The 25,449-nt window shown below is 39.2% G+C and overlaps 1 protein-coding gene across 8 annotated transcripts in view; it reads right to left on the reverse strand.

Annotated features, from left to right (window-relative positions):
* The window catches only part of MYO5A (myosin VA), a 103,768-nt gene that overhangs the window by 27,792 nt on the left and 50,527 nt on the right, over window positions 1–25,449 (reverse strand). For all 8 annotated transcript variants that reach the window (XM_035553823.2, XM_035553827.2, XM_035553829.2 and 5 more), the window contains exons 7-23: window positions 24,829–24,910; window positions 23,213–23,320; window positions 22,591–22,697; window positions 20,768–21,033; window positions 20,054–20,135; window positions 16,887–17,027; window positions 16,022–16,147; window positions 13,502–13,585; window positions 9,933–10,094; window positions 9,560–9,657; window positions 8,799–8,885; window positions 8,591–8,699; window positions 7,212–7,423; window positions 6,112–6,268; window positions 2,267–2,506; window positions 1,501–1,749; window positions 282–375 (exon numbers count right to left, since the gene is read on the reverse strand). In XM_035553823.2, coding sequence (XP_035409716.1) covers window positions 282–375; window positions 1,501–1,749; window positions 2,267–2,506; window positions 6,112–6,268; window positions 7,212–7,423; window positions 8,591–8,699; window positions 8,799–8,885; window positions 9,560–9,657; window positions 9,933–10,094; window positions 13,502–13,585; window positions 16,022–16,147; window positions 16,887–17,027; window positions 20,054–20,135; window positions 20,768–21,033; window positions 22,591–22,697; window positions 23,213–23,320; window positions 24,829–24,910 — 2,404 coding nt within the window. The remainder of the gene's footprint in view (window positions 1–281; window positions 376–1,500; window positions 1,750–2,266; window positions 2,507–6,111; window positions 6,269–7,211; window positions 7,424–8,590; window positions 8,700–8,798; window positions 8,886–9,559; window positions 9,658–9,932; window positions 10,095–13,501; window positions 13,586–16,021; window positions 16,148–16,886; window positions 17,028–20,053; window positions 20,136–20,767; window positions 21,034–22,590; window positions 22,698–23,212; window positions 23,321–24,828; window positions 24,911–25,449) is intronic.

Raw genomic sequence — 25,449 nt, forward strand, 5'->3', positions numbered from 1 at the left:
GCATTCCACTGTGTGAAACTGGTTGGTGGTATTAGTGCTTCCGCAGGCACTGATCAAGCCAAATATACGAAGGACTAAAGAATTATTGCGGTAAGCACAGAATGGGTGCATATGAGTTCTTAAAACAAAGAAACGAAACCATTAAACTAATAAGGAGTATAAAGTATACTTTGTATACCTCATTAATAGTAATTTGGCAGATCAGCCAAATGCAGACAGTAGAGCACAGCTTTACAAAGTAACATGAAGTACAAAATCCAAGTAAAGAGAACAGCACCAACCTGTTATCTCTTTTGCCTGGTCGTGGATGCGGCGGTTCAGCTCCTCCTTTTCTGTTTTCAGTAATGTGTTCTGATCTTTCAGTTCTGATACCAGCTACAAAAATAATGAAATATTTGACTCAGAATGCAGTTAATCTTCCTTCAACAGCTCCAAAAGAAACTACAGACTTGTTGTAAGAGTTCAAATACTTAGACTTTTAGTGGTTCCTCAGAGAATGAAATCAGTGAGCTAAATCATGACATCATCATTTCCGAAATTACTTTCTTAAATATATCCCACTGCAGATTCTCTCCCATGTTCTGCATTTGCCCCATTTCTGATCAGATACCAAAACTGCCTTAAACACATCCACCGTGCCATAACATTTTCCAGTGAAGTCCCAAAGATGTAGTTTGTTTCTAAAATAAATATATTCCTAAAACAGGAACAAGTTTGGTAGTTCTGTTGTACATTCCATTGCATTTGGTAACAGCATAATCTAAAATCCCGCCTCCACCCAAAAGTTGTGCCACTTTAACTGTGCCCAGGTCTGCCAGGTACTTATTTGTTTCTGTTTATGGATATTACACATTCACTTCGCTTCATCAATTAATATTTTTCCTTATATTCGTCTAATCTTGAAACGCTTCACTGCAGGATCACATAACAATGAAATAGCTCTTCTGATATTTAAAATTTGTACCATATCAGCAAGTAACTGTGACAGGGAACAACTCGTTTGAAATATTCATGGTTAAAGCAAAGATAAGGGGCTAGTCAAAACCTGCTGAACTAGATTGTCTGCACAGAGTGCTTAGTAGGCTGATTATTTAAATTAGACAGGATATAAGTAGGTACCATTGAATACTGTGTAGGGGACAGATTTCTGACATCTATACAATTATGCTCTTCAGGCAGGCAAAATGATTTATTGGTATGAATATGCTGTCTTGGACTAATTGAGTGAGTTTGGGTATTTAATTTTGCAAATACTTTCAGTATAAAAATCTGAACAGACCGAATACATATGTTTACATACAATATATGTTTACTATATTCTTCTAGCATAGGTGCAGTTATTTAGGTATCAAGCCTATTTAGGGTTGTACTGGTATAGCATTCCATAAAAATACTGTAAAAGTAACAGTTACACAACTGAAGCAGTTAAGTCTGCGCAAAACCCGAGTGGACACCAGGCCTCTGTAAATCAGCTCATGTACCTGGGGACTGCATACTTGCCTGCTCAGTTTCATGTTTGTATTTGTCTGCCCATTCCTCAATGGTCTTCTTCTCAGACTGAGTCTGGTGCAGCTCCTTCCGGAGCTTAGCAATCTCCTCCTGAAGGCTGAGAACACGGTTGGTTGCATTCTTAGCCTCTTCCTCGCTCATCCGAAGCCTCTCCACATCACTCCGAAGTCTCTCTGTCTCCGTACTGTACGTAATCTCCAGGCTGTTCAGTTTCTCCAGCAGAGATTTGTACTCTTTGTTCTTTGCAAAACACAACAGAGACATAGCAGCAGTTCGAGAAGTTCTGGTTTAAGGGAGCTTTCTAGTTGCCTACAAAATATACCCAGACAGGGGAACAAAAGAGCAGTTTCCCCACTTCCAAAAAAGCTTCAGCCTGTTTTTGCAGGAGAATTGCTTAAAGGGGTGACAGAACAGTCCAGTCTCTAAGCCTACACATTAACATCCCGAACAAAAATCAAAGAGCTTGCATACACCAAACACGATCATCTCACCTTCCCCTTAAACTGAGCAACTAAAGTGCTTCATATGAAATACTGAAGTTAAAGGGAGCAGATGTTTTCTCTCATTGCTTCTGAGAGATACAAATGGATGCTCTACTGTTTCATTTCTAGCGTGGTTACCTTTCTCTTCTATCAGTGTTCTTCAGCAGAGAAGAGAACTGATGCCTCGCATTGAAAATTCAGTGTATTTTTCAATGCGTGTCCACAGTGCTACTGAAGAAAATACAAGACTTCCAAATGCTTTCCCTGAACTTTACCTGCTCATCAATTTTTCGCTGCAGCTGCATGATCTTGTTCTCCAAGCCAATGTGAAGCTTCTTGTAGCGTTCTACGGACCGAGCTTCTATCTTCAGTTTCTTTAGCTCCCTCTTCGCCATCATGCGCCGGTAACAGCATTGCAAGTAAACAATTGCCTTCAAGGTCCTATGGTAGTGCACACGAGCCAGCCAGCCTCTTACATGTTTCTGAATAATAATAGACTTGTGCTCTTGAAGCATCTACAGTTAAGGAAAAACACCACAAGGGGTATTAGGGTTAGAAACGACACCTGCTCAGTTAAATAGACTCCATAATGAGAGGTGTAAAGATGATGTATTTAGAGACACCTTAGTCTGAAAAGAGAAACTAATGATGAATAGTAAAAGAAATGAATATAGAATGATTTTTTTAAAAACAGAACAGTAAAAGAAGGTGGGAATAAAGAAGATAAAAGGCAATAAAATGAAAAAGAAATGAAATTTAAAACATGAGAAGAAAAAGAACTGGAGACATGTTGAAGAACCAGGCATTCCTTTGTGCTGAAGTCAGATCAAGGTAATTACAAAAATACATGGTACCTGTTGGCAAGATTACAAATAGAATCCGGATGACTATATTTTTTTTTTTTTTTTTGCTGCCTCTTTTAAACTTCCTGGAAGCATTGACATATGCAGCACAGAATTGATCAATATACAGTTTTAAAATCACTACGCTTGATATATAATGCAGCTATTACATACTATAACTCAGAGTATATTACAGCAGCTCCTAATAACAGCGATACAATAGACTAGCTGACTAAACTAAAAGTTCCAGTAAGCTTTTTGTTTGTTTGTTTGTTTGCTTTTCTGGCCTTTTCTTATATTTGCCAGCATGGAAAAATACTTTTTTCTCCACTTATTCTAATCAGAAATTTTATGCTGTTTTAATTCCAACTCATTTCATGGCAGAAATTTTAACCATAGTTTTGAGTTGTAAAAAAAAATAGTAACTATTTTTAAAAAATCACTTTCAATGAAAAAAAAATCAAGAATGTCAGTAACCATTATCAATGTGTCAGCCAGAGATTTCCCCTATGAAGATTCTATGTGTTTTTGGATCCTTCACCCATGGATTCAATCAGAGATCTACCAGGTCTGGAGCACCTGAATTCCAGCAGACCACAGCTAGGCTGGGAGAGCCTGCCCAAAACCACAAGGCTTCCAGGACTCTGAGAACTTTAGAGTTCACTTTAAAAAAAAAAAAAAAAGCTTCTGCAAATTGAACAGTTTATTCTGAAGAGCAAAACTACTTAAGATTTTGTATTACTTATTGGATTTGATAGTTACATACTTACATGGATTTACCATAAAGCTAATAAAACAAACTAGTAGTGCTATAAATTTTTATTTTCTTTCATACTGTTTAGCAAATGAACTGAAATGTGTTAGAAGAGTTACATTTTCAGATCAATTAATTTAAAAGGTGCACTAGCAAAACACAACATTTTTAGATATACTCCCTTCACATTCATTTTTAAAGAAAAAACAAAAGACTTGAAACATCAGCACTCGACTAAAAAGCACACCTAGGTAAGGAAGTATATCTCTTGAAAGTACAGCAAGGTTAAATGCCAAAGTCCTTCTGACTGCGTGTCACACAATTAGCATTCCTGCCTCCTCCTTACATGTTTCCTGAAATAGTCCTTCATGTTACCCGCGGATGCCTTAACAACTAAAATACAACTAGAGTTCAACAACATTTTCACCTCAAGCTTGAAAGCAACGAGTCACACTGAATACCTCCATTGTGCAGGGATGGTCTTCATCTGCCAGTGAATTCTCACACCCATGTAATCCAGTGATGAAACGGTACACTCCAACGTAAGGTGAGAGTATCAGAAAAGTTGCTTAATTTATCAGGTATTTTCCCGGAGAACTTTTACAAAAGCTGTGAAGGAACTAAATTCCTTCTTAAACTGACAAGCACATCACAAAGTCTCGGGCAGAAGCTTTCCCCGCAATGTGTGAAATAGATGATTCAACCATTTTAAATTCCTTGTGCTAGTCATGTGACCGCCAACCCCTGTCCTCTGTTATAAAAACAACAACAGATACCTTTCACAATCCTAACGAACAACACGTGTACCATATATTACTTACAGAGTCACAGCTCAGCCCAAGTGTGCAGTCACAGTACAATCTTTCAGTTTCACTCATCTGCAATCGGCATGAACCTCAGAACAGCCATGTTTATCTTTGCATGGCACACAGAGCTTGTGCTTCTGTCTCTGTGCATCCCTGTGTCTCAGCCTTAATGAAATTCCACCTTATGATGACAATATCTGCACAACACGTCAGACACACATCATGCACTTTCCATCCATGTTATGAACTTTGTGTTTTACTACGGTGAGTAATTCACTGCTCTAGGGGGACATTCCCTGACAGGCAAGTCCAACCACTTCTTAGCAATGATACCTCCAGAAATCCACCATCTCTATTAAAAGGAATAAAACAGATTTAAATAGCATTGTGCTACAGGACAGATGCGGTGTCTATCACTCACAAGAGTATCTTCAGGCATACTGAACCAGCTACCATTTTCCTAAGGATGGCCTTTAGTCCATATTTTGCTGCAACCTGTGTCTCACTGTCACATCTATCAGTGTCAGGTCACTGTTGAAAACATATCTGACTATCTAACAACATAAAATATAGTTTCTAATGCTGAAAATGCTAAAAATTCTAATAATAAATACTTGCACAAAAGACAGTTGAGTCAAGCACAGTGAACAGAACTTACTAGTCAAAAATTTTGATCACAAATTGCTTGTTTTCAAACATCCTGGTTAGTATATGAGAGGATGATATAATTTAGACATGTGCGCATGTGACTATGTAGGCAACTTGAACACAAATGAAAAATATACAAAACTTCAAATATAAGAAAAATGTGTGCAACATAAGCACTAGTTAGCCTTCAGTTTTACATTTTCACTATGTGGCTGCTTAGGAAAAAATAGAACTCTTGGGTAACTTTTCAGTGAAAAACAGGCTGGCATTTGAGCTTAGTTAAAACAATTCGCTCATAGATGGAAGTGTCAGAAATGCTGGCATTTTGTAATCAAAGCATTTGAATCATAATTCTGTTTCCAGCCCTGTAACTACTGAAGAGGAAATTCTAATTTCTCAAAAGAATTTTAATTTTTAATCAAGCACAGTCAGAAAAATGTCATCATTATCACTTGGACAGGGTCATAGCAATTTATCTCCAAAACAAAACCAACATCAATATATAAAAAACAAGAACATGCTAAAGTTTTAATTTCCTATTTTTGTGGGTATCTCCATGGTAATATTCATGTCCTTCAGTATTTTCTCTTAACCCTGACATAATTTCACAAATTCTCTGAAATTAGAGATGGGACAGGATACTACATCATGTATATATATTGATGTGAGCAATACTGATTTGGACTCACGGAGACATATCCACACTAGCTTATTTTCAATATTTATTTTAAGTGCCTCTATATTCTACGTAATGAATGAAAAAGTTTTCTGAAGAGTAAGTCTGTAAATCCCTGTAAGATACTCCACTGACTGCATGGGAAGCCTACGTATGCATATTAGATGACAATGTGAATACCTCTAAAATGACTAGTTCATTGATTGCAGTATCAGATCTTTCTAATTTTCAGGTGTTGTCTTTCCATCCACACTGTGATATTTCGTTTGAGCACTATGCATAACAGCACGCACACACATTTCAGACTCCCAAGTGAACACCACAGAGCAGCTTCATCCCGAAGGTATGTGGAAATAAAGTTAGAGTGAAGAGGTAAAACACTATGATTTCTTACCATTTGGTACTTGTTCCTGGCCATGTAACCTCTTAAGAGAGCCTGAAGAGCAATAGTAGCATCTCGCATGCATTGGTATCTTTTCCGGACCACATACATACGGTGGAACTTCTGAATAGTGATGGCAGCCCGTGTTCTCCGTAGGAACTTGGCATAGCTATACAAGAAAGATTATAGTAATACCTGTAATTATTTTCCAACATTTGAATACTATTTTTACATCGTTTAACTTCACCCTCTCTCTTAAGAGCTACGTATTCTACTTCACTTTCTTCCTAGTGCTGTCAGTAGTACTGCATATATACTTGCTCTTCTACCCTATGGCAGTATTACAGAATGACGAACAGAAATCTTGCAAGGTTTTCCAGGAAATGTTTTCACTTCTTCTAAAAATTGCGCTATTGAACTGACAAAATAAATTCGGCTTCATTTCTCACCACCTTTTCTTCAGCTTTAAAACTATTTCCACTTCCAGACTTCCTCTCCTAACCTCAACATATAGAAAATGGTTGCTCATACTCAGTCTTCTCAGCAAGAAAATTGCAAAGCATCTTGACATAAGCCTCTCTCCCAAAGTAAATTCTTACAGTCTCCATAACCACCTTGTCTTTGAATGATGCTACCTTCACTCCTACTCTTTTTTCTGGCTTATGAAGAGCCATTCCTCAGGTGTAAACCCAAACAAATGACTCTGGCTGATATATCTCCCTTCACAGCTGCACCCTGGATGACAAATAGCTTCTCCAGCAGGACAGACAGACCCAGTTACGAGTGCATGTGGAAACTGGGCAATAACAATTCAACCAGAAGTCCTGCTTTACCTCACCTGCAGACATATCTCCTAGAATTACTTTTACTCTGCTCCCACTAACAACATACTGTTGTAAGCACCATCTGTCCGGGGTGCTACCATCTTCTTATGAAGGTCAAAAACAGGCAGGACAGACACACTCATTATATTCAATTTCCTTAATTTCCCTGGAAAATCGTTTCCTCTCAGCCAGCATAGGAAGGAGAGAGCAAATGTATCACATTTAAATGTCCTACTTAAAGGGATCTGAATCAAGGCTAGTGTGGATTTTCCCAAGAGTGCTGCTTACCATCGTGCTTGATACCCTCTGACATATCTCTGAATGGTGATGGCAGCCTTCCTCATACGCACGTACTTCTTTCTCATCAGCCAGCCTCGGATTGTCTTTTGGATGCGGATACAGGCAGCTCTCAACTTATCTGCCCTTATTTTTTCCAGGTATGCTACTTGACCAGCCCGAAAAAATATTTTTGTCTTACCAAACTGGTACTTATCCTTGTCCTATTTTCAAAGGTAAAAAGATGATCAGTTACAGCATTAAATGTTAGTGGATTAAAAAAGGCATGAAGGCTAAATTAAAGTACAGTTAGTAAAGAGGTAAATTTAGCTGTGTAATACTTCAAGTAAATCTAGACTTGTATTGGCTAGTGGAGGAAAGGAGTTTCTCTGTGTGATTCTGTTAACAAATTAATACAATAAGGCCACAAGTAGGGCTTAAAGGAATAACATAAGGTATTTGCTTAAACAAGAACACCCAAGTCTAGATGATATGGAAGGCTGTAAGAGGTGAAAAAGGGGCCCAGAGGATGAAAACAATACTGCACATTTGTAATTTCTTGCTTAAATAGTAGATGGCCCCTCCCCGTGGTCCATCTTCAACCATATTACACAGTAGAAAGGAAATAGCTCAGGCTTCAAATATGTACTCATCATTTACTGCCACCAGAACTAAGCCAAAACAAAACATATCTATGCTGCTCACACACATCTGAAATTTCAGAACTAAAACAAAAAGAGAGTAACATTTTTTATCTTTGTATGGCTGTAGTACTCCTTGGAGAGAAACTTTAAGAGTATACAAAGGTATGATTTAAAAAAAAAAAAGATTAATTTTGTTGATTTATTGATGTCATGTTGAAATGAATGGCAAAGACCTTCAGTTTAGGATACGTTAAGATTTTGTGTGTGTGCGCACACAAACGGTAAGATTTTAGTTAAGAAAAGAGTTTAGAAAGCCAAACTCCAACCTGCCTGAAGAGTATTTATTTTTCTTCTTTCCATAAACTTCCTACTACTAGAGTTGCACTTCAGCAAGGAAAATTTTCTTGCTTCTATATCTTTGTAAACATTCTTTCTTTCTCTTATTAACCTGTATGTCTGAGTAAGTCTCGATTAACCACCTTCTATTTGAGAAATACTTAGAATTGTCTCTTTGGACACTGCCTTCCTCCACTGCTCATTGATCCTTAAGAAAGCCCATCAGTTTGGGTACAACTTGGCTGTGTTGATGTCATAGGACGTGCAATGTAGGGAAATATAGGGCTACGACAGAAGGAAGGAGGTAAAGCAAGGGGCTGTTGAGGTAATGACAAAGGCTGACAGCGCTGAGCAAGGAGACCTATCTTTATTCCTTCAAATTCCAAATGCTCTAAGCACTACGTCTAGTACCAGAATTAGCTTCTCCAGGACATTTTTACATGTCTGCTTTCGATCACCAAGGACATCTCTCTGCTTCATCAGAACACGGTAACGGCTGAAGAACTCCTGGTACGTCCACCTGTTCCATAAAACAGAGATAGTGTCAGTCCACACAATGAACAACTCTTTTAAGAAGAACAGCTATAGGTGAAAGCAATCTAAAAAGCAACAAACACACCTTGAGGGAAAGCCAGCTGCACTGATTCGGATGGTCTCCAGGACACCACAAGCTCTCAGCTGCTGCACTGCCCGCTTTTCATCAAATCTATGTAGGAATAAAAAGAGCCTGTGAGTGTGAGGTTAGTCTTGTCTTACATGGTCCCTTTGGATCTGTGGGATGTGATGATTGGATAGAAAGTCCAGGCAGTGCTTCCACAACTCAGCAATAACGGATGACATTCTGACTGGGGAATTCAGAATCGCTTGAGCCTGTCAGCTGCTCCAAGTGCTTATCTTGACCCATCCCACTTCTCACCAGTCTGCCTGATACCCATGGTCATGGAGGTCTTTGTGAGCCCAGATATTAAGCAGACATTTGAGAAAAGTTCTAAGCAAATTCATATATGAAAAAAAAAAAAAAAAACAGGTAAGGAATAACTGGAAATAAGGAAACAACGGAATCTGCAAAAGCAAATTCCATCAACTGTTACATACACTGTCAGTCATATTCAAAACAGCTAAAAATGAAATTGCAGGTATTTTTTCTCATATATTATCACACAACAAAAAATGCTCATAAAGTACTTCTCCCTCCATTCAACCCAAAACATCTCCTGCTGTAAGTACACATACTAATGCACAATGAGTACATAACAACAGAAATGAAACACACCACTTCGTTTCTGAGTGAGCAATGTTTAGCAGAGCCTCAATCCTGTGAGTCCTTGTGCAATTCCCTTCTTTCACAGGCCTATATAAACCATACATGAAACAGCTTACGTGAACGGAAACTTGAAGTCGTTAGGTTTAATACAGCGCACGTAGTGTGGAGTTGTAGCGTTCAGGGTTTCCATCAGCAGATGAAGAGAGTTTCGGAACTTTTTGAAAAAGAAGGGAGAAACATCAGGGAATAACCTCAGGAATCTCAGTCACATTTGAAATAATCTTAGGAAGCAGGTTGAGGGATACATGCTAACTTGTAATAATGTTTTTGGTAGTAAACACAACACCAACTTGTTTCTGTTATGGCAACAGGTTTTAGTTTCAGGTACCGTCTTCAGGTTAACTGTATTACAGTGAGACGTCTAAATGTTAGGCTTTATGGGAGTAAAATTCAGAAACATTACTTTTAAATCCGCATCTTCAAACTCACCTGATGCCCCACAGTTTTCTTATGTTCCTTGCTGGTTTGCCCTGGCCTGGCCTTGGCTGGTTTTACAGTAGTTCGAGACAACGGCACACGGCCTGAAGGGGTTGCTGACGTGGGACTGAGCACCTTCTCCTCATCCTGGAATAACTCTGGTAGCAGCTTAAACTGGTGTAAGAGCAGAAAAAATACAGAGGGTAAGAATCTAGCAAGTGATGGCACCCATTTGTGTTTAAGGTGGTTACAATCCAGGCTCAGTTTTTGTAAATACTGTTTTCTTCAACTTCACATAGCAATAACAGGGACAAAAAATGTAAAAGAGCATTCATTCAAGCTAGTAGTGTAGTGAGTGGGCCAGGATTTAACACTAAAAACTTTGTGGTTTTGATCAGTGAGTCTCCTTCTGACGATAAAATTCTGATTTGAGTATTTTTTCATAGAGCAGCAATAGTTTCCGTGTGAAAATGCTAGATACTGACAGCAGTTTCATAAGTACCAGCTGCAATTATATCTGGCTGCTTTGATGTAGGAAGGAAACAACAGGGTCTTTTCATATTCCAGTGGTGCATAAGATTCCTTTAAGTGACTGAGAAATATCTAGGACACTGAATAACCCAACAGGCAACAAAAAATGTTCCTCCTTTATCAATCTAAATTGAAATAACAACTTAAAAGAGGAACCATCAACTAAAAAAACCTATCAGCCAAATTCATATGACTGAAGAGCTACTCTCAGGCCAGTGGGAGCAGAAGAAAAACCTGACCAATCTTTCCAAATATCATTCAGAGCTTCTGGTTCCCTTTCTCTAATGACTATAAAATACACCAATACATAATAGCTGCTTTGAAGTAACTTGTAACTAAAAATAATACCTCCAGGTCTTTCTACCAAAAATTTTTATCTCTTCAGAAGGATTGTAAAAGAAAGAAAATCTGAACGTCTCTACCTGTCAATGAATAATCTTTAATCTAGCATCTGTGCATTTTCTCCCAAGAGATAGGAGCATTCAATTTTCAGTACTAGAAAGTGCTTGGGCTAAGTGCAACCTAAAAAATAAAAAAATTGTTTTTGCCTTATAAAACTTAGTGAGCATGAACGATATCCAATGAAACATGCTGGGCAACAAAATGGTATTGTGCTTTGTGATTGTGCCAGATGGACTAGCAGAAGGCATCAAATGTTTCTCAGTAGCATCTAGCACAGCACTTCAGCTTAATATAATGAGTATGAATGCTATGGAGATATCCTAAATCCCTGAACTAAAAGAGGAGTATCACAGCTCAGATTTATCTCACCTGAGTCTGCCAGGTCAGGAGCAGTCACCTTAGATTACCTCTGTGACAGGTGGAAGAATGACATCTCCAGGGGGTGATTTAGCCCATCTCCTTCCACTGACTCAACAAATAGTTTAGGATAACCAGGCCACCACCACCTCATTCAGCTGCCTACAGTCAGATGGAGTGAAGCTGTGTGTGCAGCTATCTGAGGTACACAGCCAAGTCCTTTCATTCCATACAGAAACTTATCTGAATGTAATATGCTTTGTCTGAAACTACTGATGCCCTAATACAACATGGGTGCAGGTGGGGAAAAGGTCCCCAGTGTCTGGTTTGGGGATGGATGAGCTTTTCTAAGCTATCAAGCACATAAGTCTCATTCCTTCCCTGTTTCTAATCCTGTGAAAGCCCACCTGTAAAAACGGGCAAGTACATTTCAAAGTTACCATTTTCATAGATGCTGCCTCAGTTATTGCATACAGAAGAAAGGCACAGCTGCCTTCTGCAGCAGAGGTCAACAGCAGAGCATGGCTGAGAAGATCCACACTGTGGGGGCATTTATATTCTGGTCTGGGTTGGGTTTTTCCTATCTTATCGCTTTTCTTTGTTTTGCAGAACACAAGGAGTGTTCAAAGAGAGAGAAAACACTGATCAAAGGGCAGACAATTCACACGGTAGAAAACAAGCAAGCATTTTTACCCTGTAATTTTTTTCAGATGACTTAACAGACATTCTGCTAACATAATCTTACATTGTCTTTCAATATACAGAACCACAACAGAATATCTTAACAACATGCCAGTAGCAAGCATAAAAGCTTAGGACTATTGTGCTACTTTCATGACACATGCATGGAAACTGAGCTAGTTCAAATAGGTACTGTGGGTGGATTTAAAGAGAAGGCCAAAATATATAACTAAACACTACAGTGCCTGCCAAGAGCAGTGTGTGTCATGCACTTTGGAGAGCAAAGAAGCATTCAAGCTGTATGCTCAAACCCCTAGAAGCAACAGCATGCATGGGCAGGATGACAGATGATGCATTCATTTCAGAATTACCTTCTGTTGAATGTGTACAGCAAACCCAGAGAACAGCAACAACAAAAAAGAATAAAAATCAGCAATATAACCCTACAGCAAATACTAATAAAGAGGGCCTGCTGAAAAATAAAAATGAAACGTTCTTCAAATCTTAAATGTTTGGGGGAAAACACTCATTTTGGTAAAATTTACCATTGGGAAAACTGTCTTGTTTATTAGCATTCAGACTGAACTGACTCAACATACCAAGTCTGCCCAAGCAGTTACGATGCTGTCATGGCAGCTGTCTCCACCCTGCCCCAGCAGCATTGCCCAGCGTGCTGTCCCTGCGTGGCCCAGCCTGCGCTCGGCAGGCAGCTGCACCCAGCAGCCTCCTGGGTGCTGCAGTGCCTCTCCAAGGCAAAGTGATTGACTTAAGACATTTCAGTGCTTCTCTCAGTGGAAAGCCTGCTGTAGTTTTTTTATACTACACATTTTAATCATTTAATTTCAATCTGCTCACAACATAAAAAAAGAACGCGTTGGATTTCCTGATAGTGTAATTTTAAATAGTCTGTCCTTGATACCAAGCTTCCCGGGCCATTACAGCTAGCAAATTCCCAAGGACCATCAGACTGCAACGTTAAGTTAATCGCCTTTACATTTCAGAAGAGCACAACCAGCATTTTTGACATAAAAAACACAGACAATACAATTGAAGGCTTGTTCTATAATATTTCTTCATGCAGTATATTTCTACCCATATGTTATTTATCGGTCATAGACACCAACAAGGCAAGGCTCAATAAATTCTGGTTCATGTCGTTAGGGTCTAGGGATTTCCCTCCCTTCTCATCTCACCTCTAGAACAGAACTTGTCTCTCCTGCAGGAATTTTCTGCTCAGTTGTCAAGCCGTAGACAAGCACTTTCTGTTTTCAGATTAAAAAAGGCTTAACTGCTAAGCCTTCCTATACTACTATAGTATGTTAGTGAAAAAAAAGGGGTTAATTTTGACCCACTGTAATCAGTGGATATATATAGACAAATCTTAGCTGGAGCAAAATTCAGCTACAGGACTTTCTAAATCCATATGGATAAACAAGTAAATGTGACACAAACTGGAAAAAATTTGAATTTTTTCAAAAAAATTTGAAACAAATCTTCAGCCGATCTGATATTAAGGGAGAAAAGTTTCCTGGATTTATGAGAAATTTCATATGACCCTTAACTCAAGGCATCATAACTGCAGAAGAAGAAAAAATAATCCTCACACTAACCTTACTTGATTTGAGGACCTTAATTTGTTCTTCATAAACTGTGTCTTTATTCTTCTCCAGAAAGCCTTCACATTGATATTCCACCTGAAAACAGTAATTTTACAAAAAAAGTATTAGTACTAGTAAGTATTAAAAGTATCAAATAAGAATATTTTTTGCATAGAATTTACCAGCTGTAACATCCACATTAAACCATAATTCTTGTGGATGTTGAAAATATCATCTCCCAAGTGCATCTTTGTTAAATACAGATTTTGCTCAGAGACAGTGCTTTCCAGTAAGTGTAAAACACTAACACGTATAGAGATTAATACTATTATTGCATTATACTATATGTATTTCATTGCAGAGAGATGTCTATGGTAAAGACAGCATGAATGAATGGTTACCATGCAGGTGAAGTATCAAAATCTGCGTCAAACATCTCCTTCACTGAAGTTATCAGGGCTGCAAAATTGTGTGAAATCCAGATGCAACTGAGAACAAAGTCTCTCAACTCATTAGCTGAGAGGCAGTAAGAAAATCTGCCTGCAACTTATTACGAAAATGCCTCATTTGTAATCAGAAAGGCTATTACCTCCAGAAGCAATAAAAAGTCTGTGTGGTGTGACAATACACAACAATCCTCTATCACAGGGGCCATAGATTCTGTATCGAAGAATGGTCAGAGCTTCAAACATAAACCTAGTATTTCACAGTCCTTATTCCAGGCTGAACAAAATAGAAAGCTATCATCAAAAGTCTACACCTTAGAATTTAATTAAATATGCTAACTCTCCTTAAAGGTCTCACTCTGATTTTGTATCAGCAGAAGTGCAGGGCTATAAAATACAAGAGCAGACCCTTATATCAATTTTGCTCTTTCCGAGCATAGATTGATACCCATCAGCAGACTCTCTTTCAGGAAAAGCCATTTAGCAGTGCTTACATAACTAAAATATTCAACAACCTGCAAAAAACTTTAAAAAAATCCCGATGGGGGAAACAAATTGGAGTTCTCCAAGGTCTGCCCACAAGTCGACGCCCACTCTGAATATTACTTCAGGTACCATTTATGTTCTTTGTGCAGGAAACAATGCCACGAGAGGGCAGCAGGATCTCTGCTTTCTCCCAGAAAAAGATGACAGATGACAACACGCCATTTCTTAACATGCCAGCTACAGTTTCATGTTTCCCTTTAGACATCTGTATGCATTCAGGTAAGCACATATTAATTAAATCCTTCTTGTTCTATCATGTAGCAAATAAAACAGAACTCAGAAATCTAAACAGTTACAGAGATCTTGTTACTTTCCTTAAGCTAACACGGAAAGCCACAAGAAGAGGACCTCTACTCTATGCATAAATTCAAGAACCTGGGTAAATCAAAAGGAGGCAAAAAAAGACCTCCAGTCCCCCAAGGCAGCACACCCAGACCTTCTGATAGGAATCCCAGAGATTGTCCAAGCCTGTGACCAAAGTTTTTTGACAAAGGTGACAAAATTCTGAGCCAGCTTCTTTGTTTAACAGGACAGTTATCTTAAACTGGATTTTCTGTTTTCATTTCAACTTGAGGAGCTGCTCAGCTGGGCTGTGCACTGCCAGAGCTGGACAGTGTGTGCATTCCACTGAGCAACCATTGTCCAGCTTGCTAGAAATAGCTGTTTGCTGGCCAGCGGAGGTTAAGGGTGGGAAGAGTACATACTGCTCGAGCGATAAGAAGCAGGGTGTGTTAGCCTCCCGCCTGTTTGCACATTAAGACGGCAGCAAAACTGGCATTATTTCATTGCTGCTCTTTAGCTCAAACTCTGGTGAGCTTTATGATTTTCTATTTTGTCTACTTTTGTAGTGTAACTGGATCTTATACAGTTATGTTGTGACTCACACTAAGCTGTTACATTTTGAAAAAAGGCTAGTTAGTGGTTACAGCATGTGATAGGAGTCAGGAGCTCTTGTTTGTGTTCCTGGCTCTGCACAGCTGTCAGCTCAACTTTCTTCTGATCCGGTGTACAAGCAGGCACACGTTTTGCAGGAAACCAAGTAGAAAATTAGGCTGCTGTCCACTAGTCACCCTCTCAGCTTGGTGTTTCTGCCTCGTGGCCAGGGGGAACGCTTCCTGCGCACTCCCCACCCCACTTCAACAAACCGAACAGCATTAGCCAAAACCTGCTCTTCAAACTACACCAGCTGAAGCGGCTCAACGGGAGAGGAAACAATCAGCTGAAGCCACCAGCAGATTTAAGGGTGTAGTAACAAACATACAGAGCTGATAACTTCTTGCCCCGGCACAACTAGATATGGAAACGTCTGTCAATCCACAGCTTCAGTTTATCATCTGACCTGCTGACAGGTTTTACCAGGCAGCAGGGCAGCCCAGCTGCTGGCCTGTACACATCCAGGGAGTTTCTGGGCACAAGCTCCCCCGAGCCAGGCACACTGCAGCTCAGCTCCCCGGGGCAGCCGCTCACCCTGGCCTCTCCCCACACACGCACACTCAGCAGCTTCAGTTCCGAAAAGAGGTACCAGCAGAAAACTCCTTACCTTGTCAGCAAAGTGCTTGATGATAAAAGCCTTATTTGATAAACGTGGTTTTTCAAAGAGGGCACATTTATTCAAATGAGTATTGTATAGTTTTTGGGCCCAAGTGTCATCCGAGCCTTTTGGCATCTGTGTAAGAGAACAAACACAAAGACATTTAAGATGTCTTGAAAATTTTTCAGTAGTAAAACAAACTAAGGAGATGTGGACAATATTTTGTGATTTGCTTTCAAATTCTATCTGCTTGGATTTCCAGTACTGCCATAAACAAGGCAGCCAGCAACTCGCCACATGCTTGCTTTTCAGATACTCTGGACTGGTGCAGCCCCTAATGCTGCTCTGCAACACATACAATGCTCAACACACTTTCAGTGTCACACATCTGAGGGTGAGGATCCCAGAGATATGTTATCTGACAGCAGTATTTTGGTGGGTCAGAACTCATCCACCACCACTAGAGGCTGTGATATGCAAAGACCCCAGGCTGAGCTTCCATTGAATAAAATAACACACACCTTGCCCAGTATGTGGCTTGTCACACCTTGAGATAAAAGACAAAAGGTGAAACACCAAGCAAGAGGTGACTTGCAGAAATTTAACAGGACCAAAGACTGCTATGCTACACTCAGGAAGGGGAAAGTAACAAAGGCTGATCAGAGACCCAGAAACAGTTGCAGGTACACTCAGAGGCAGGAGAGGGGGGAAAAAAAAGCAACATGACTAAAAATCATTTTTTATCCTCCTGTAATCGCCAGTTCCGTTTTTAAGCTCTCTAAATCATCTCAACTGCAGAATGTCAAAATACTGGCTATATGCAGATGATTTTTCCCTGTGAGGCTCTAGTTGATAAAAGCACTTGAAAACACACCTTGCACTCCTCATCTAACAGATCCAGAATTCCCATTTTTGCCTCTATGAGGTTGATGCAAGGCTGATTGTCATAGAAATCAATCAAGGTCCATGGTATTTGTTCCTTCATATATTCTTCTTGTTCCAACTTAAAGACATGCTACAGGGCAAAAAGAAAACAGTTTTCTGTGAAACAGAATGCAGAATAAATACATCAAACTCCCACTTGAATTCATCTTGTCACATTAATCCAGGCTGTCAAGTGATGCGCAAGTTAAACTGAATAAACCTTTTAACAAGCGTATGAAAGACAGATTAACCTTTTTTTTTCTGGGCCTAAAAGCCAACAGACTAAATTAAATCATTCATCCATACTCTCTGCAAATAAGGTCTATTTTTTCCTGTCTTTTTCCTATATTGCTCCACAATTACTATAAGCTCTTTTTTCTGAAAATAACAAAAAAACCAGAAGAGTACAGGAACAGCAAGTTATAAACCGAGATGTGCCATGCATTTATGATTCTGAAGTTATGAATACTGCTCTATTTCAAGTAAAATTTCACTATAAATACTTCTGTGTTTTCTTGTAAAAGAGCAGAGTTCCATTTTCTCTCAAATGACTGTTAGTTTTTTTTCCTGAGATGACGTATTATACTAAAATATACTCTTCAGCAAAAACCTCCCAAGAATGACTCTAAGAGTATTAGCACAAGAAATCATTTAAGCAAAATTTTGTGGAAAATGCATCTGGTACAAAGATCAATAAAAATGAAGTTGTATATTTTTTCAAAAACATTATCACAAAAAACCTGCATAGCTTTAATAAAATGTACATAGGAGATAAAGTTAAACTTCAGGGAAAAAAAGATGATAAAATATTAAACAAGGAAACTGTGGTCTTAATAGCACAAGCATGCTTTTTAAAAATGAAAAGACTGCTGACTCCAGTTATTTTAAACTAAATTTTATCTCCCATTTAAATTTTAATGTATACTAACTGCTCTGACAAGCAAAAATAAATTCAGAACACATCCTAATAATCACCGAACAACAGCACTAGTGACACTATTTAGGGGACCACCAGCAACACCTATAGTCTCAGAACCGGCATTAACTGCCCCCTTAATTCAGTGCAGAAGGCCATTAACACCCTCTGGCTCTCCAGCACACTCCAGTAAAACAGCAGAAAGCTATCCTGACAAAGCAGTTTATCCCTTTTATTTCATTAGCTTAACACAGTCCTTTCCAAAACAGCACTCCTTAACAGCGCCCATGGGAGCCTTTCCATGCTCATCCACTTAACAGCTGCATTACATGCAAGTTAATTCCTGACAGGAAAGTAAATGATAAAATTTTATTGGTGTATCATATCCAAACTATCTAAACCCTGAAAGGAAACAAACCCACTTCTTTACTGGAAAGGAATTAGCAATTTTGTGGTGAAAAATGTCTTCAGACCTAATTTTATTTATAGCATGATGACGATCCAGCTGTAGTGGGCGACCATTACAGCCAGGGCTGTCACACAGGGCCTTGGGAGCTGGGCTCCTTCAGCCCGTGGACAAGGAGGCCTAGAGGGCATCTTGGTGGTCTGTGACTACCTAATGGTCGGGTGTGGAGAAGAATATTTTCAGAGTGGCCCGGGGGAAAGATGAAGGGTGACATGGACAGGTTGGCACACAGTTTTGACTCAAAAAGCCTTTTTTAGGCTGGGGGTGGCCAGACACCAGAAGGGTGGCCAGGAGAGGCTGTGGAGATGTGTGAGACTCAGCCAGGCAGGGCCCTGAGCAAGCTGCTCTCAACAGGGGTTGGCCAACATGCCATCCTGGGGCTCCTTTCAGCCTACTTGCTTTGGGGCACCTATTAATGAAGAGTGCACACCGCCTCCATGATCCCACAAGTGTAGGGAAGCAGCGAATGAAGACTTGTCAAAGACCTGGCCAGCACAAAAGTACAAAGCTTTTACATCGGGTGGCTGAATACTGGGAGAGGTTCAAGGCATCACAAAATAAATGCACGCCGTAGATAGACAAGACGTCACAGCTTCATGTTTGTCTAAGTTGTGACATTTGTCAAAGCAACAACATATTTAATTATCATAATTTCCTGAAGCTGTGCTTTCTTAAACAGCAGCACAGAAGCTGCCACTTCCATATTTCTGCATCCTCCTGCCTTTTGCTGTTTGGTAGCTTAGAAGGGGATCAATACGAAAGCCCCTTCACCCCATCCTTTGTGAAATGTGTGGGAAGGAGATGGGAACAGCGATCCCATCCCAATAATAAGTAAAACCTTATTATTTTCACAGTGACTGATTTTTTGCTGTGGAGCTGGGAAAACTCTGAAATACCTTGTGCTTTAGCAGCTATGACATCTAGCTTATGGAGCTGAAACCATCTTCAGCACTATAAATACAGGAAGGCCATTCTGGAGCTGGAAAGCTAGCCTCAGTTCTAGCACACATTACTCCTGGCTGTATGTCCCCGCCGCTGGGAAAAACAATTGCTCAGGGTGATTCAGTTCTGCAAATATGCACCACCACTGAGGTACACTTGTATATATAGTTCAAAGCTATTCCAGTACTGCAGCACAGCCTAGCAACAGGCCTGGCATAAATAACTTGCCTCATCATTATGCAGGTAAGATATATAATTACAAACGTCACTGAGGCTGAGGAGAGAAAGAGAATCGTGATCTCTCTGAAGGAGGGAGAAGAGGCGCCTTTTGCCACACGTCAGCAATCAACTTAAGGATGCGGCTATAAACCCTCCAAAAATAATGCGAGTTGCACTAGCAGAGAAAGTGAGCATGGCAGACTTCCAACAGTGAAGTTCTGCTCTTTCCTATCAGTGCATAAACTCTTGTTGCAGGTTATAAAGACCCAGCTAACTCCAGCTTCATCCATACAGTGCTCTCGTTGACAGGCAATCTCAGGGTCTTAATTGCCAAGCACTGCCTCTGTCTTATAATTGTTATTGTGATCAGAATTTCAAATAGTCCCAGAGCAGCAGTTAGTCATAAAATCTATTTCCAGGAGATGGGCAATCTTTCCCCATCCCCCAAGCCCCACGGCCAGGACAGCTGGTTAATAGACTGAAGGAATTCATCTTAACCACTGGGGACCCAATTAGCTGCGTGGACTTTGGCGAGGGGAAAGAGAAGAGGAAATGCCAGTAATTTCCTACTTACCATATTGAACTGTTGCTGCAGTTTTTCATTGGCATAGTTGATACAGAACTGTTCAAAGCTGTTGATTTCAAACGTCTCAAATCTAAAATATGCAGATACTCAAAATTATTTATGCAGTGAAAAGACAGATAAAATGGCCCCATAACTTCAAATTCCCTCCCTCCAAGCAAATTAATTGCATTATTCCAGGCATAAACAACCACAACCATGCAATGAAGCAGATAGGGAAATGGCAAGTTGCAAAGCAATGGCAATTCAGAGATGCTCCCTCTTTTGGCAAGGATGATAAAACACAGGGAAGGGATTGACGTTCCCAGAGAGCGTTAGTTATCTTTGTACCCTCTGAAAGTGCTACACTGAACGAACCATGAGGTTACAATTAGCATGCGACTTCCAATATGCAATTCAATTTCTGTATTTAGATTATTTATCAAATTTCTATGCAATACATAAAGGTACTACAAATGCCAAAAATATGAAATCCCACTGTAAATGTCAAACTTAAAATCAAGACAAAGATCTTGGATAGCATGTCAAAACTAAACACCTACTTCCTTCATCTGGAATAAGCAGCTGCTAAGGGCTTGGTGTTTTTTTTTTTTTTTTTTTTTTGATTGGTTGTTTAATCCAAACAGTGCTGCATGATAAAGACAGAGACACTTTGCAATAAGAAAATGACATAAAAAGTGGTGTATGTCTGACAAAAAGACTCACCCATAAATGTCCAACACTCCAATGAAAGAATGCTGTTTTACAGTAGAATGAAGGGCTTTGTTCACATGATCTACAATCCAGTTAAAGAGATTAGCATAGATATGTTTGGCAAGTGCATCTCTGGCATTGATGGCATGGAGTTTAGAAATTGGCTTGATGTAGGTTTCAGTGGCAGTTGCAAGCTTCCTGTGGCAAAGCCAGTGGGCCATCTCTTCATACTCTACACCCATGAGGTCACAGAAGATGGTGAGGGGATCATGTTTGGGCTAATAAAAAAATAAATAAAATTGTTAGTTCTTGAAACAGTATTACTAATATTTCACATGCAATCATTTAATCCAAAGAACTGCCTGCCTGCAGTGATCTAACAATAAACAACAACAGCAGCTTCCTGACCTCATCTTCCTCCAGAATGTAAGAAGTTCCCTGCCCATTTATCACATTCCCATCACTGAAGTAAGTTACCAAATCAGTTTCCCCAAAGGCATTTCCTGATACTCGTGTTAATCAAAAAGCCCGACACAGGGAACCTGAAACCTCTGCAAAAATGAATCTCCTAACCTCACAAGGATGGACTTTGCATTTTGAGTTCTTATAACTGTTTCACTTTTGAGCGAAGAAACTAGTGAAATGCAAAGGACAGGACATCACCTATGTGCTGGGGACAGAAGGGACTACAACTCCTGAGTAGTGCTCTTGTCTAATTATATACACCCATGGCAGGGAGTGATGGGTAATGGGGCACCATCCAGTGGGATTCCTGCATTGGAGATGCCCATTACAATCCAGGCTACCTCATCACGTTCTGGGGCTCATCATCAGCTTCCTACCTGTGATCATTAAATGATGTTTTATTTGTAGTGAAAATCTTTTTAAGACACACCAAAGAGCTAGTCTATTGTGGTTTCACAGCAGCTATCCATTAGATCCCACAGACAATCTCAGACCAGGCACACTGATTAGCTGTGGTCCTATGAAGGACCTGTTGTCTCAGCTCCAGAAACTGCTACTGCAGATGCTTGAGAAACCAACTGCTAGCCAAGTGAGAATAAACCCTGCAACTGCTTGTACTGTTTGAAGGGAGAGAATGATGAAGGCTGTGTAGTACAGCAGTAGATATTCAAGGAAAGACAGAAGGAGAAACTGCTCACTTCTGAATCCAAGGAAAAGAAGAGTGACAAAAACAGAACAGAAGCCAGATCATTTTGCTTCTAATCTCAAAATAAGGAGTGCAGTAGGAAGCTTTGGTACTTACTAACAAAGAGTTTGCTTTCATATCAGACTGTGCACTCCTTGCTGCTGACCAACAAAGTTAAAAAAAAAAGACTTATAAAACCATGACACTCTTAAAAGAGTCACATCTGTATATCCTTGGCTCCTGTCATCTAGACACTGAAGAGACCTTTGGAAACCATTTGCTTTGCAATTATTTGGGCTAGTTTGGCATTTAACAAAAATCAGTCCATCCTGCAAACCATATACTATGGGCAGGAAATGTATTCATGTAGGAATATAAAGATCTAGACACCTGCCCAGGACTTCAAAGCTGTTTAGAAGACTTTTCTAGGACAGATCAGTTACAGTTCTGAAAAGAAATTAAGGCAGCCACAGTTTCAATACAAAGAATACTGTCTAAAAGCTCTAAATTGAGAGGAGTTGGATCCATCTGCAAAAGAAACTGAAAATGTTAATATATTAGAAACAAACACATATTGCTTGTTTTTATGTTATTACGTTTTTTCAGACGAAAATCCTTCTGCAAACAAGCAGAACGCACAGCTGCCAGGACAGAAACCATGGCCTTGAGCTCATCTACTACTCACAGGAATGGTGCAGCTGTCAGAATCCCGATATGCAAACTCCACATTGCCCAAGTGAAGGATGCCAGCGAGGATTCGAAAAATTCCCATCTGGTAGGAATCGCTAATCCCTGAAAAATGATGAATTAAATGTTTTGAGTGGATGAAGAAGTAAAGAACCATGAGTTACTGTTGAAAGAAATTATTAAGAAGAGAAAAACTGCCACCAGTGTGTGTTATTTTTGGGGAATTTGGTATTGAACATGTTCCTTGGCTTCATTTCTATTAAAAACATTCTATTACCACATGTGAAAAAGATCCAGTAATATGAACTATTTACTTTGCTGTTTCAAAGTGCTTTTTCAGAGACCTCCAACACTTCATGTGCTACTCCAAGGGAATCCAACATGTATTTATGTTCACATGTGTCTTACATTTATGTTCACGTGTCTCATTCCTACTCTAGATATGTGATTCCACTGCAGCTTAATATCCCCTAAATGCAATAAAAATATCTCAATACCAGAAGTTAGCAAGCTCTCCTGCTTTTTAAACACAAAGAAGTATGAAGAAAATACACACAAGTAATACAGAAAACACTTGCTAGCATATAACATTTGCGATATGATTACGTTTTACAAATTACCTAGCAAAGTGCAGGCCTGCCTGGTGTTTACCATTTCCTTAGCATCATCAACGCCATCAATCACAGGGCTTCCACCTTGCTTCGTATAGTGAAAGTAATCTGCATTCCCTGTAAGATAAAAAAATAAATAAAATCTTTTACACACACTGATGCAGAAATTCACAGCCCATCTGTAAAACTGTGTAATGGTTAAGTTGCTCTTAGCAGACTCTATGATTGGAAATATGTCAATATGTTTTCATTTTCTGGCTTGTAGCACCTACTTGTTCTGGAGAATAATTTTTTCAAGATTTCACAGTGCAAATAAGCATTCTTAAGCTACTTGTTACCTTACTTGTTACAATAGGCCCTCAATCATATTCTCTACCTTATCTCGGTTCATACTTCCACACCTGCAGAATAACCACATTGGAAGCAACCATTCTTCAAACCTGAGCCAACCACCCCACAGGTAGGTGCAAAGTTGACAGCAGCACTTTGGGGTTATGTTGCAGGTATTATTATGCTATTATTGTATGAGGATATTAAAAATAAATAAATCTATTTTGTCCTTGTTTTTTTCTCATTTCTCTTTCATAGTCTAGCCTAATCTTATAAATATCTGTGATCTGTCCTGGCTGAGAAATCTTGGTTGAAGAACTGACAGCTTCCTGCCACTCCGGGGACAGCACTGGGCTTCACTGGGAAAGCAGTTCTCTTTGGCGTTGTATACATTTCGAACAGTTTTGGTGGCCATGCTTTCAGCTGCAATAACAATCTCCTCTTCTGATCTACTAACGTTTCAGAAAAGCTGCAAGAGGAGTCTCCTACATGGCTTCTTTAGTTATAATTACATAAGTTACTCTCTTTCCCATGTTAGCAGATGTGAATCCTAAATGTGCCAGGATGGTTTAGAAAAGCAGAGAAACACTTGGAAACCAGAAAGACATTTCAGAAATCAGTACTAACGTACTGTACAGTTTTCCCACTAAGAAGCTAACTTTTAAAAATATACAAAAAGCATTGAAATTCATATTGAATTTTTAAAATGATAAGGGGATTGCCTGTCATCATAGCCCATTTCTTCTATAAAGTACCAGTTCCTTTTAAATGAGAAATCTGTCCTGTCTCTGCATTTACATCTGAAAAAAAGGAATTTTCCACTTATCAGATTTGTGATCACTGGATCAGCAGAGATGGTAAAATAATTGTTGGTAACAGCCCAAGTGGAGGTGTGCACATACAGAGTACTCTACAAGTTTTTCAGGTGCTTATACCAGAAATGATAAAATTTTCAAGTAGCTGGAGACATGGTAAGAAGGTTTTAAAGGACCAAGAGAAGAGAATTTCACCCTTGCAATTGGAAAACTACTATGGAATCTGGACTTAGTAAGTTTTAATGATTACAGTCGCAATGTATTAAAGTATGCTGAATAAGCAAATCCATTACTTTCTAACTAAAAAGAACCAAGTCTGAGATCTGCCATTTTAGTTATTCTCAATATCTTTCAAATGAGGGTTAAAAAGTTTAGAATTTAAAACCCAGCATTTCCTCTTTTGGCTCTAAGACTCAAAAAAGCTCAGACATACTGCTTAGTACATACAATTGCACAACACAACTAATGTGAATTTCATACCTAAGCGTAGAGTTTTAAATTCAGGTAATGCTGCAGAGGCACATAGTTGGTAAAAGATGTGGTAATTTCTCTCCTCTTCTGCCTTTAAAAGAAAAGGATTGATTATATTTCACCATTTAACAAGTGCCAGAAACATCCATGAGCAGAAAAAAAAATACTAGGTTTAATGCATTCTCTACCATTACATTAAGAGCACAGAAGTCACAAGGAAAAAGGAAGATAAATCAGTATCTATCATTTCTTTCTTTATTAATTTAATCCATTTTCCACAGTAAGAAGCATGCAGACATTTTTGTTTTAAAAAAAGTGCATGATTTCACTTTTCAGAATTGTAGATTACTTTTAAATATAGATCAGGATTCTATGGGTGAGTGCGATGATCATACTTAAAGGCTTTTCATTTTCCAAAAATAACTAATACCATTTGCTTCAGCATTTATAGTAAGCCAGTGAAGGGAATATCCTTCTTGCCAAGGCAAAGCTGGAATTTTAAAATGGAAGACAAACACAGCTCAGAAGGTTATGACTCATGACTAACGCCGTAATTCAACTTAAGGGCTCTAAACTTCATAATTCCAAAACAAAAACAAGAAAAAAGACTCTCCTTTAGCTAAGTCATGC

This window comes from Cygnus atratus, chromosome 11 (genome assembly GCF_013377495.2).
Source record: "Cygnus atratus isolate AKBS03 ecotype Queensland, Australia chromosome 11, CAtr_DNAZoo_HiC_assembly, whole genome shotgun sequence".
NCBI lineage: Eukaryota > Metazoa > Chordata > Aves > Anseriformes > Anatidae > Cygnus > Cygnus atratus.